The 12668-nt window shown below is 37.7% G+C and overlaps 1 protein-coding gene across 4 annotated transcripts in view; it reads left to right on the top strand.

Moving 5' to 3' along the window:
- The window catches only part of FAM210A (family with sequence similarity 210 member A), a 17665-nt gene extending 4997 nt beyond the window's left edge, over positions 1-12668 (top strand). For all 4 annotated transcript variants that reach the window (XM_048939222.1, XM_048939221.1, XM_048939219.1 and 1 more), the window contains exons 2-4: positions 6731-7203; positions 9388-9499; positions 10763-12668. In XM_048939222.1, the coding sequence (XP_048795179.1) occupies positions 6755-7203; positions 9388-9499; positions 10763-11029 (828 nt within the window). In that variant the 5' untranslated portion in view covers positions 6731-6754 and the 3' untranslated portion in view covers positions 11030-12668. The remainder of the gene's footprint in view (positions 1-6730; positions 7204-9387; positions 9500-10762) is intronic.

Below are 12668 nucleotides of genomic sequence, written 5' to 3'. Positions count from 1 at the left end.
TTGCAGCATCCCCTAGAAGGACAAGAACAAGTTATGTTCTATAGCTATGAGGAGTGATTAAAAATATGTGGCTTAGGTACGGCAATTTCTGACTGGTAGAAGATCTTTCAACTGTGTTTTCTTTGCTAAGCAACAGTAGGCTGTATATTGCATCAAAAAGAATTTGTGAATCCACTGAGCTCCACACTGTTTTTCTAATAACTGCTCAGCACTTAGGGAGGTGTCTGATGGGTCACGTTCTACTGGTAGGCTCTGTACACTGTCAGAATCCTGCCATGACTCTGAGATGTCTTAAGCAGCTCTTGATTGTGGTAAAGAGATGGTTTGGGTAGGTGGCATTGAGAAGGGTGAGGGAGAAGTCAGAATGCTGTAAAGAGTCTGGCTGACTGAAAGACTCCTCCTGGTACCCAGGGGACCATCTGAATCCTGTTGTGGTGCCCTCATGTAAATTGGATGGAACCCCGTTCTGGAGGTTATCTTCTGAATATGCCCAATTTGCTGCTTCAGGCTGCACTCAAGATTGTCATTATGCTCCTATAACTGAAGTCTCATCACAGTTCCTTCTGGAGTGAAGTCTCTGCTCTGTGAGTGATGCTCTTTCAGATACTTGCAGATGTTGTCACTGTCGGTTGCACGGTTGGCAATGTTATCAGTCATGTCCTCTAAGCAAAACATGCTGCCTGGATTGAGTAGTGGCCAAAGAAAGTTTATCAATTCAGCTACCCAAACCTTAACAAAAGTAATACTTTTTGTCATACGAACAGGTTGCATTTGTATGTGGAGACATGGGGAACAGCATTTACTAAAAATTATGATGAATGTGGTTTTGAGCATGTGTGTGTTCTGTAAATGTTATGATCAGCCTCTTCACACATAATTCTTCAAGATTTTCTGATTGATACTACGCATAGTTCTCCATATGGACAACTTTGAATTCACAACAGAGAATTCAAAGCTTAACTCTGAATATTTAGAAAAGATTTGCAGTGGAAGTGAATGTCTGCCAACAGTAATTCTGCTGAGAGATGATCATTCTCTGTGTTGTTTTTGTTTTTGGGTTTTTTTTTGTTTTGTTTTGTTTTTGTTTTTTGCTGGGAGAAAATGACAGCACTTCAGTGTTTAAAAATGTGAAAAAGTGCAGTTTGAAAGAATGAGAGTCTTCAACTTGATGCTTCCACTGTAGATTCTGTTCCTGTTGAAGTTGTTTGGATGGGAGACAGAGGATTGGGTTTGGTTTAATGCAGATTTCATTAGGTAACAATTTCATTATGGCTGGTACTGTTGGCTGCTGTTGGGATAGGGAGAGGTGGGATGAGAGATGATGAGATGAGACCTGCAAGGACCTGAGGTGGCAAAATGGCATTTATTGCAGCCAGAAAGGAAGCAGTTTTGGTAGTCTCAGTGCAAGATGAGGGAAAAGGTTGTACAGAGTTGATGCTAAGATCCAAGTTTAAGCATATTCTTAATAAATGCCTTTTACAGTTAGTTAAAGGAAAGTGTGAGTACCTACACGTTTTTGATATTGCCTCTTCAAAAAGGCTGAGCTTGATTTGATTTAGAAGCAGTTGTTGTAGTGGAGGTGACAGTATCTGCAGTGTGTTTCCAGTTGCTTTATTACACCTTTCAAAATAAGACCAAATATGTGTTTCCAACTCCAAGAGCTGTTTAATTTAAAAATTATCTAAATTTTATGTCAATCAAGTCTTGAGTAATTGGGAAGATTATGAATGTGAAAATGAGCTTTGACTACTGGAATCCAAATTAGAAATAGCAGGAGGTCTTGAACAAGCTGCCGTTCAGTTTTGTCTTTTTTTCTTAGAGATTTCAAAGACATGCAAGAAACTGTTCTAGATGAAGTTTACTCATATGCACTGTCTTTTACAAAGCTTTTGCTTGACTTGAAGACTTTCTCTTGCTGGGCAGACCTACTCACACCCACCCCATGTGCTCTCATGTTGGTTCAACTCTCCTGAAAGAAAAATACCAGTGTTTTGAGAGAGATGAACTAATGAAACATTGAAAGGTTCAAGGATGAAAGAGGCTGTTTGGGGTTGCTTGGGAAAGTTTCTGTGTTATCCTGAGATAAAAAGGACGGTAGAAATCTTTTGTATTGGTGCAAACTTCTGTACTTCTGTAAAAAATCAGTAGAGGGCAGAGTGAAACTTCAGTATGAAGGAGCCCAGCGTAGATGTTCAGCACTGCAAAGCCGGATGGAGTTCACAGTTAAAACGTAGAGTAATGCTAGATATTAAACAGGCTGGAGCAGAAAGCACTACAGACAGCTGAATATTCTTTTAGAAAATAGATAAAACATTCACACTTTGGATATGCTCAATTGTGTGCAAATTTGAGATCTAATGCTTCTCCATATACAGGAGAATGGGGATACTACTGTCACATTGACTGGATGCAGACCAGCTGTTAAGACTTCTGTTTGGCATTCCAGATGTACAATTCATCATGCTCACTGCATTGTGTTCTCCTGCTTTACTTAATGACTGAACCCAATGTTCAGAGTTCATAAAGCTCTGCAAGAGCTTCTGTGCTACCCAAAGCAACTTTTGGTTGTGCTTGCCAATACTCAGAAGACTGTAGTAGCAGAGACTGCCATGTTTATAGGGACACTCTGTCTGTTTATTCTACTTTCTTGACCTCACTAGGTTACCAAAAACAGTACTAAGTCTGAGCGTGAGCTATAGTAGTTTGATGAAGTAAGAGTTTAAAAGTTTGCACTCACATTAGTGTTGACCTGTAGGAATGCAATACATTTAAAAATTAGAGCACAGCGTTTGCTAAGGGAAAATAGGGAGGTTAGGCGTGATGGAGATGGAAATGTGAACTGGAAAGGATTTCTGAAAACACTGTTTGTGTCCTTTGCAAATTCTTCTGTGTACACAAAACACAGTCCTCCGAGTTTGCCTGATCTTTCTTTTTTTTTTTCTTTTTTTTTCTTTTTTTTTTTTTTTTTTGCTCTAAAATTGATAGGAGTATAAATTGATTTTGTAGAACAGTACCTTGGGAATGGAAAAAGCTCGTAGATTTTCATTGGGAACTCTCCTGTGGTATAATTAATGTTCTGTTTTTAACCACTGTCAGAACAAGTGCTTTAAATCCATCCGTATTTACATATTGTGTCCAGAGTGTTTCTCGTAGAATGAGAAAATAAACCAGTGCAGTCTGTGTATACTGTACCATCAATTCCCTTGGATTTCTCTGACCTCCTTAGAAAAGATCTTAGACTGGAGGTTTTGCTGTCTTAAAGCTACTGCCATTCTCACATTTTCGCTGGCAGCTCAAAACTTGCTCATTATGAAAGGATAACTGTTCTTAGTGAAATGATCCTATTTGGAAGCTTCATCTGACATCATCTCTGGCATCATTTCTCTTCCCAGAAGTAGATATCTGCAGTGCTCTTGCTGTATCTGTATCTGTCTGGCTTGTTGCTTGACTATTCTGACATCCCTGTTTGTTGGGGTTTTGTTTGGTTTGCTTAACATGTTAGTAAGTATCCAAAGCCATCTCTGCGACATCTTGAATTTCTGCTGTCCTCAGAAACAAAAGCAAGTCTAATCTTTACATCCTAATAATCACTGGAAGGCAAAGATTTTGCTGTGCAAGTAGAGATTGGTTTCTCCTGAAGTACATCGGTTTTGTGCTGAAGCTGATCTAAATTACAAAAGTAAAAAAATTGCCTAAGCAAAACCTCTGGCACTGTAATGAGGAGCTGAGCTATGCTCAAAAGGCCATGGGAGCCACTCCCTTTATGTCAGAGGGCTTGTTGATCACTTGTCATAAGGCAGACTTCAGAAATAAAATGGATGTCCAAAAATCTCAAGCAGGAGTGTGTCCTGAACAGCCACTTCAGCTCCATTTACTGCCAGCTGGACATACCACTAAATAACCAGCAGAACACAACCACACAGAAGAGACCTTATCTCAGAAGTGTTAATTTCATAGTTTGTCATACTAGCATCAATTCAGTTACTCTCCACCTGAGATTCTTACAGCAGAGAACAGCTGCATTTGTCATTAGATGTCACCATGTTTGTTTGTTCTTCTTACTCTTTTTTCTTGTTTCATATTTATGATAAAGCTAATGGAAAAGCTAAGATGCTTCAAAATTTCTTCCCTCTGCCCAGTTTTTATACAATGTTCCACCAGCTTTTCCACCTTGGTGTTTGAAGATTTTAGCTTCTTTCTTTTTCTGTGCTCTTGCAGCATCATGCAATAGCATGGAAAACAAATAATGGAATTAAATGCAATTAAGAAGGAACTTTTCAGAAGTCATCCAGTGCCATTGTAGATAACATTTGTGTTACTGTCCTTTCTTAAAATCTAAGGGGTTTTGAAAACCGTAAGTTACAGGGGCAGTTGTACAACTCATGTAACTAATTATTTTCTTGAGTAAAGTATTGTACTTAGAGAATAAAATAATGCCTCAAATCCATAGGCTGACACTTTTTTCCTGCTGCGTGTTGAGTGTCCAGGAGCCTGGAAACTTCCTCACACTAATCACGTCTTGAAGGATAGATTGCCCTGGATGCCTATTGTGTTTTGGAAGGATGGAACAACTACAGTTCCATATCCAGACACCTGTATTGTATGCTTTGGGTTGTCTGTCTTGTTTAAGAGTTGTTTGCGGTGCTGAGCAAAGTAATTAAAATACTGTAGTTGAGCAGCTGTATCCACCACCCTTTTAACAGTACTTGTTAATTAAAGTCAATTTATAAGGTGTGTGCTATATCATTTTATTAATTTGCCTTTCCTACATGCTGCTCTATCCATTGCAGATATAGCACTTTTCCTCTTCTAGGCTCATAGTGCTACTCGACATTAGTGTCATCCTCAACTTACACTTCAAAGGTCTCTTCTGTGTTCAGATATGTAAAATAAAACAAGTCCATGTAAGACAGTAGCATCTCTTGGAAATTTCCAACTGTTCTCTACTCTCAAATGTAAACCCTATTGCATCAAAACCTTTATTTAGACATGAAGTATCTAACAAAAAGCTTTTTAAAGCAGACAAAAAGAAAGTAAGATGGTTCTCAGAATGTTAGCTGGAGTATACTGTCATATGTGCCTACAAGGTTCAGGACCTCTTTAGGATCTACCCCAGAGAACTTCCCTTTGGTCAGGCAAATCTTACATCCTGGAGAACAACCCTGTAGTTGGTGAGCTCCAGGTCCATCTGAGGATAAAGAAAGAAGAAAAATGGTACAAGAAGTCTTGGCAGCGATCCTTTTTCTTCCCCTGCTTTCAGCCAGCAGTGAAGTTATGGCTGTTGAGTTTTAAGCACACTTAATTCCCTCAGCAAAGTTCCTGCAACTTAGGAGGACCCCACTGCTTCCTCCTGTTGAGGGGAATTTTAAGAATTTTAAGGTTTTTTTTGTTTTGTTTTGTTTTGTTTTTTAAGTCCTTGAACTTGGAATGAAACACTAATTCAGAGCCCAGGAACTTTCAACTTATGCAGGAAAAAAAAAAGCCCTACCATTGGTTTGTCAGTGTCCAAAATGGAATCCACACTGGTGCAACTTCAGTAAGCAAGGTTTCAGACTGACCAGAGATGTTAATAGCATCTGTTGGCTGTTCTTTGTATTTTCTCTAAATGTGTCTTTTTTTCTACTTTGGCAGAGTTGTCAATATGTTCAAGACACGTATTTGAAAGGAGGGAACTATTGGAAGAGCAGCAATTTTTGAAGATAAAATATTTTCCTTTTTGTTGCATATTTGAAAAGCAATAAAGGCTATGTATGAGTTCATTTATTTTAAACCACGGTTTATATTATGAATTATTTACCATTTTCAATAACCTAGATGATTTAACTATGAAAAAAACTGATTAAAATGTATATAAAGGCTGTAGTAGGTGAAGGAGATGCAAAGATGACTGTGGAGCTTAAATAAACTTGAACGATTTCTAGTTTGCATCAAGATTTACTAAGGTAGTTACGCACCTAAAAACATCAGGAAGATTTGTGTGTTGTAACATAACTGACTTAGCTGGCATTAGTTATATAAAATCAATTGGAGCCATTTTCTTTTGTGGTTGTTCAGTAGTTTGCTGTTACAAGTTATTATACGTACCAAACAAAATTCCTGTTTTGTTTTATGCAGACCCTCACAGTGGTTCTTATAAACTTTCAAGAGTAACTAATAAATCATAAGGCTATAAGAGGATGATCTGCAGTTTTAAAATGCTCTTTGTATTGTAACATTTGAGATTGCAGGGATTATTTTGTTCCTAACTATGAATTTTTTCTCTTAGTTCAATACCATAATTAATTTTAATTATGTTGTGTGTGGTATCTCTTTAAGAACATCCCATTATCACTAAAGCACTCCGGTCAGGTCTTACCACATCTGTGCAGGTTGGAAGTATCACCTGAGATACCAGTTACTCCTAAAAATGAAGTAACTTTTCAACACCTGTACCATATTGTGCAGATGAAGCAGTAGGTGTCACTAAACATCTTAAAAATGGTTTCAGGCAGCAGAATGAGCATTGAGGGGCTCAAAGGGGATATTTTATTTCAGAAGTGAAGAGGTGAAATCTAACAGGATTTGCTTAATTCTAGAAAATAACCGTTTCTGTGAAAGAAGATGGGAAAACCTTCTGAAGCGGAGGAATAGGAAAAGAGAAAACTTCAGAATGAAGTAACACTGAGCAATTGCAAATCAGTTAATTGGAATGGAATTTGTTTACAATTTCCCTATTGTTTCTTCTCTGCAGAAACCTCAGCCCCATTTCATCAAGATGCAAAGGAGTGTATTACATACTGCTTCTCAGCTGGCCCATGGGATATGTTTGTTGTTTCCTCGCACTGGTGCCTTTCATGGCTTAAAAGGACCATCGGTGGCATCTCATGTTGGATGCAAAGTGAATTTGGCACTGGACCCTCCTAAACGATGTCTTCATGCAGGTGCAGCACTCTTTGCCTCAAAGAGCAGCGCTGTTTCATCACAGCCAACAGCCACTCCTAGGAAAGCACCAGAAGAGAGAGAACCTTTGACTTCAGCCACTGAAGTATCCAAGCAGAGCCCTGTAGAGTCAGATGCTTCAGAACCTGATCCGTTACAAGACAAATCAATTAGCCTTGTTCAAAGATTCAAGAAAACTTTTAAACAGTATGGAAAAGTCATGATTCCCGTTCATCTTGTGACTTCCACTGTGTGGTTTGGAACCTTTTACTATGCAGCCATGAAGTAAGTTGATATTTTGTTGCAGTGTGCAGTGCTGCTATTTAATTGACCTGGACTTTCACAGGTGAAAGGATGTAAGTTATTAATCTGTGCTAAAAAATGCCTCTGTACATGATAGGGAAACGAGGCCACATTTTTACCTGAAGCATAAGATTAATACCGAAAGTATGTAGGGCTCATGAGCTTGTTGTGTACTTAATGTTTTCATGCAGTGACTGCTGTATACTGGGTGTGCATTTGTTGCATTAGGAAATGTAGTGTTTGCAAGAATGTAGCTCTCCCCGAAATATGCATGGATATAAACAGCATTGAAATGATTAGTAAACTTCCACCAGATATAAATTTGGAGATTTGGAATCCCGATTGAGTTGTTAGATAAAATCTTTATAGACCTGTTCTTTGCCTTTGGATTTGAAGGATATTTCACCCCTTCCATCTCCCTTCATCCCCAGTCTTCTCCTATGACTGGATTTTTAAATCTTTTACCTCACTCTGAGCTCCTCACAAAATATACATCTTTCCTTTTTTATTTCTGCTTCCTGTCTTTCCCTTCCTCTACTGAAAAAAGTTACTCTAAGTCTGTAGCACAGACTTTTAATTGGAAAATTAAGTTGTGTGGCCAAAAAAAAAGTCCTTACATATTTCTAATTTAAACTTGTTTAGTGTGGGACAGGTAATGTTTTGGAAAATGGCATTTATTACAAAGAACTACATCAGCTAGGAACTATTAGTTCAGATGAAAGAGCACTGTCTATGTGGAAATGGTTTGCTAAATATAAGTAAATGTTTATCTCTGGATTGCTAGTGTTGCATATTTAATAATAGAACATATGAAACAATGACATTTTCTGGTGGCAAGGATGGGGCTTTGACAACAGAATGCCCTACCACACAAGTGTTTGTTTTAGTGACTCTAACCAGCTGGCATCATTGCCCTTTCTAGGAGCTATAGATCCAAATGTCATTCTAAGTTTAGCTCACGTTGGAAGAATAAAGGTCTGGAGCTATTAAAAATATTTTGCTTTGGATGAATCCAAGTTGATACTCACATCCAGGCTTTTCAAGTTTGTTTTCTTGAAGTGCTTAGGTTAGCTGCTAAAATACATATTTAACAGATGAAAGCAGTTGAAATATTTAAGTAGGAACTAATCATAACAAAACTGATTTGTTGTGCTACAGGAGTAGCACTCTCTTGAAGTAGAAGAATAACTTTCAGAATGACTGCTCATGGTGCATGACTAAATGGCCGTGGTTTATTTAACAGCATTGATTAGCACTGTCTTTTAGATCTTAGTAGATCTCAGTTTTCTTCTCTGGAATTAGGCCTTTGTTGATTCTGGTAACTGTTAGAAAATTCCTGCCTGATACTGTTCCTGATCCTGCTGCTAAAGTGATCACATGCATAGAGAAACACTTAAAATGCTGGAAATAGTAGATAGAAATTGATGATGATGCTAATAATACAACATTTCTAAATTTGGGGAAGTGAGGTATCAGATCTATAACTGCATGTAGCTTTCTTTTACAGTGTAAAGGAGGACTGCCTTTTTTTTCCCCCGTTCTGGTGCTGATATAATTTCTCTGATTTTCAGATAGAAAGACATTATAGTAAGAGCTCATTCCGCCCATGCCGCCACCTTGTATTAACCAGTATTAACCAGATAGAACAGATGAGCACAAAAGCCCTGCAGTCTTGTGCATATAACATTTGCATCCTTTTGCCGCGTTCCATTTGTTTCATTTAAAAGTGAAGGGAGGACACTGAAAGCTGGGCCAGTTCAATGTGAGCAGATTAGTCTGAGGTTTCAAAAGGGGAAAAAAAATATTTTGGACTGAACAGAACTTGTACAACTGGAACCTGAGCAGCTGCCTCAGAACCTACTCTATCTGTGCACCTCCAAACGTAGTAAGCTGGAATGCAGGTTAGGTTTGCAGCTGCTCAGCTCAGCAGGGGTAATGTAAATGGGCTGCCTCCTGGTGGAATGCTGAGGGGGGGGTGGGGGGGAAAGCAACACATTAATTTACCAACACATACAAAACATAAGTGCATTGTTTGTATGAAAACATCTGCTATCGAATAACAAAAGATTGTGTGATTGAGTTTAAGAATGGAAATGATGCTCTAGACCACTGTTTGGGTTTCGTATGCCATCCTATTCATTTTCAATTATTTTTTCTCTTTGGTAGAGGAGTGAATGTTGTTCCATTCCTAGAGTTGATTGGCTTACCAGACAGGATAGTAGACATCCTGAAAAATTCCCAGAGTGGAAATGCACTAACTGCATACGCATTGTATAAAGTAAGTATTTTTATGGTTTGCAAACAAGCTCTGTATCTTGCCTAGTTAAATAAGTAGTGTTTATTTGTTTAAATCAGGAAAAAAATATTGCTGTTTTCTCTCTTTGATAGTTAGACACATTTCAGCATTCATTTCTGTAATACGAATAGTCACATGCAAGTTAGTACGAGCTCTGTGTTCATTTAAAGAGTCTGTACTTCTAAAATAACTTTCTTGCTGCAGGATGATTGTCTTCTCTCAGAGATCTAATTACAATTAAGCTAGTCCTCTGTATCCCTGAAATAATTAACAGGGATAAAGAAGTAAATTTCAAATGTTTTATGATTTCCAGATGAGCGTAGGTGGATTTTTTTTTAATTTATTTTTAATATTCTGGAGGTGAATTGATTTGTCTTCCTCCATTGTTGTCAAGTACTTTCACTGTTCACTCGAATCAATTAGATTTAGGCTTGGGTCTCGTTTAATTGTTGTATGTGCAAAGTCTGTTTTAGGGAGCCAGAAATATGTCAGACAATGCAAAAACAAAGTAATGTATTCACTTCAAATGCCACTCATCGGTTTCCTTTCCAGATGTGATATGCTGCTTATCTGTTCTTTTAAGGCCCCTCCCACCCCCAACTAAACGTGAAAGCTCTTGCCAATTACTCCTGTGCCTGAAAGAGATCAATAAAGAAATGCGGTTAAAGACAAAGGTTTTATTATAGATGTGAGATTTGGCAGACGCGAAAGCGCTAGAATAAATTGCAAAGAGAAGATGATACATTGATCTTTGAAGTCCTGAAAGAACAAGTTTGTTTAAACTTTCTAGGATAACAAACCTGGTCATTGTATGCTGGGCTAGCTGACTTCTTAAGGTCTCTCTTAGCTTTGGCTTTCCATAAGCGGGTCCTAATTTTAGACTTAAGTTAGATACCTGTACTCTTGTGGATTTTAGAACTCAAAGCATACCCTGTTAGTATTTCTTCTTTGTTTATATATAGCTCAGTGCTCATGTGCTGCCTGCTCTGTACTGCATTCTGAGGCAGTTAGCGCTCTTTCTACAAACTGCTTAGGGAGGTTTTTTAAAATGCAACTCTGATGCCTGTGCTGGTTTGTCAAAAGGATACTTAAGTAGGAAGCATGCGTTTCTGCAGCATGTACTGTAAATTGTTTTATTTCTTAACAAACAGAAGATATTTTCAGTATCTGATGCTGGTCAATGTACATTGTTAATATTAAAAATACATTCTGCTTGATAGTACTGTCCTGTTTTATTTCTTTAAGATTGCAACTCCTGCCAGATATACTGTGACTCTGGGAGGAACATCCTTCACTGTTAAATATCTGCGTAAGCATGGCTACATGTCCACACCACCACCAGTAAAGGAATATCTACAAGATAGGATGGAGGAAACAAAGGATAAAATCACAGAGAAAATGGAGGAAACAAAGGATAAAATCACGGGGAAAATGGAGGAAACAAAGGATAAAATCACGGAAAAGATTCAAGAAACCAAAGATAAAGTTTCGTTTAAAAAAATAAAGGACTAAGAGATGCTTAATTTTTGGAGATCTCTAACTTAGCACTTTAACCTTTTTTGAGGCAGGAGATACAAAGTGCACTTCTGACCTTTCTTGAGTTTTTTTTGTTGTTTTGGTTTTTTTGTCTGCAGACTACAGCTTCACTGTGGATATAGAATTATGTATATTCTTGAAGGCTGAAGTTTCCTGGGAGAGATAAATTGTGACAAAATTTCAATTAACAGAAGCAAAAATAAATTTCACATGAGAAATTCACATCCAGTGGTAATAGTGTCAACAATTACATCTCAACCCTCCCCCCCCCTTTTTTTCTTTTCTCAAAATGAAGATGATTTCATATTAAAGCCACTACTTTACTCCTCCATCTTAGTGCACAGCCATTATCCCATCGGACTGAACCTTCCGATAAGTGAGAATGGAGACGTCTCTACTGGGGAAGAACTTATTTTGTATTTCTAAGTATGTAATCTCAGACCTCCTTAATCGTGATCATCTCTCGACTTGGAGACAGACCATTGTCACTGATACTGCACATGAAGAAAAGAATGGATTAAGTTACTCGGCGTGAATGAATTCATAACAGCTACATGGACTTCAGCTGATCTGTGACAGTTCACAGTTTGGGACGGCTACAAACCTTTCTTGGAAAGTGCATCTTTTCAGAAATCTCAACTGCAAACTATAGGAAGATGAGTTAATCACAACAGCCATACTGTCAACTATACTGTCTTTTTCTAAAGTTGATTTTCAGTAGGAAGTTATTACAATGAATCAATTATTGTATATTAAAAACTTTTTTGGTTTTTTTTATTATGTTGAAGTTTACAAAACTGTTCTATTATTTCACGGTAGTCCTATAGCAACAAAAAAAAAGAATTCAGAAGAGAGGTTTACTCAAATAATAGGTATACTAATGGAACTTTTTAAATACATGCAAAGTTAGAGTTAAATCCCAAAGTTTCTTTTCCTATCCAAGAATCTCTTGGATGTCCGTAGTACAGTTTAGCTTTCCTGAGACAGTGATTGCAGTCTAGCAGAAAACTCTACGTTTTCTTACATCAAGCAAATACTTGTTTGTACCTGAAATGCTGAAAGGACTAAAGGTGAAACTGCTCTATTTGACTAAACTGGCAAGCTTCTCTCTTAGTTCTACTCAAATTTTAGGCTGAACCGAGTGGATTTTTTTCCTGTTTCTGTAATGGCCCTCACTTCCTAGTAAATCTGCATGTGCATTTTGCTTAAAGATGTTGGGGTTTTTTTGTGGGCTTGGTTTTTTTTGTTTGGTTGTTGGTTTTTTTGTTGTTTTTGTTTTTGCAGGGAGATAGATAAGTAAAGCAGCAGAGTTGGACCCTAAGTATTGTAACTAAGATAAAAGAAAATAACTGATAAAGTATCATTTCTACCCCACTCTTTTACTTTGTCAGTGAAGTCACCAAGAACCATTTTTAAGTCCGTTGAACTTCAATAACTCAATTGTGCAGGATTGATTGCATACTTCTCTGCCTCTGTCCATGTGTCAAAATAGTAATTGCAATCTAATGCTTACCTCACAGGGCTGTTGTGAGGAATAATCATTGTATATTCAGTGTCCTGAAGATGTAAAGTGCCACATTTCTGACAAATACTATTAAAAAGGAATTCTCTCTAA

Source organism: Lagopus muta, chromosome 3 (assembly GCF_023343835.1).
Source record: "Lagopus muta isolate bLagMut1 chromosome 3, bLagMut1 primary, whole genome shotgun sequence".
In the NCBI taxonomy this organism is placed as follows: Eukaryota; Metazoa; Chordata; class Aves; order Galliformes; family Phasianidae; genus Lagopus; species Lagopus muta.
The sequence above is the reverse complement of the archived record's forward strand: the minus strand, read 5'-3'. Positions and strand labels throughout refer to the sequence as shown.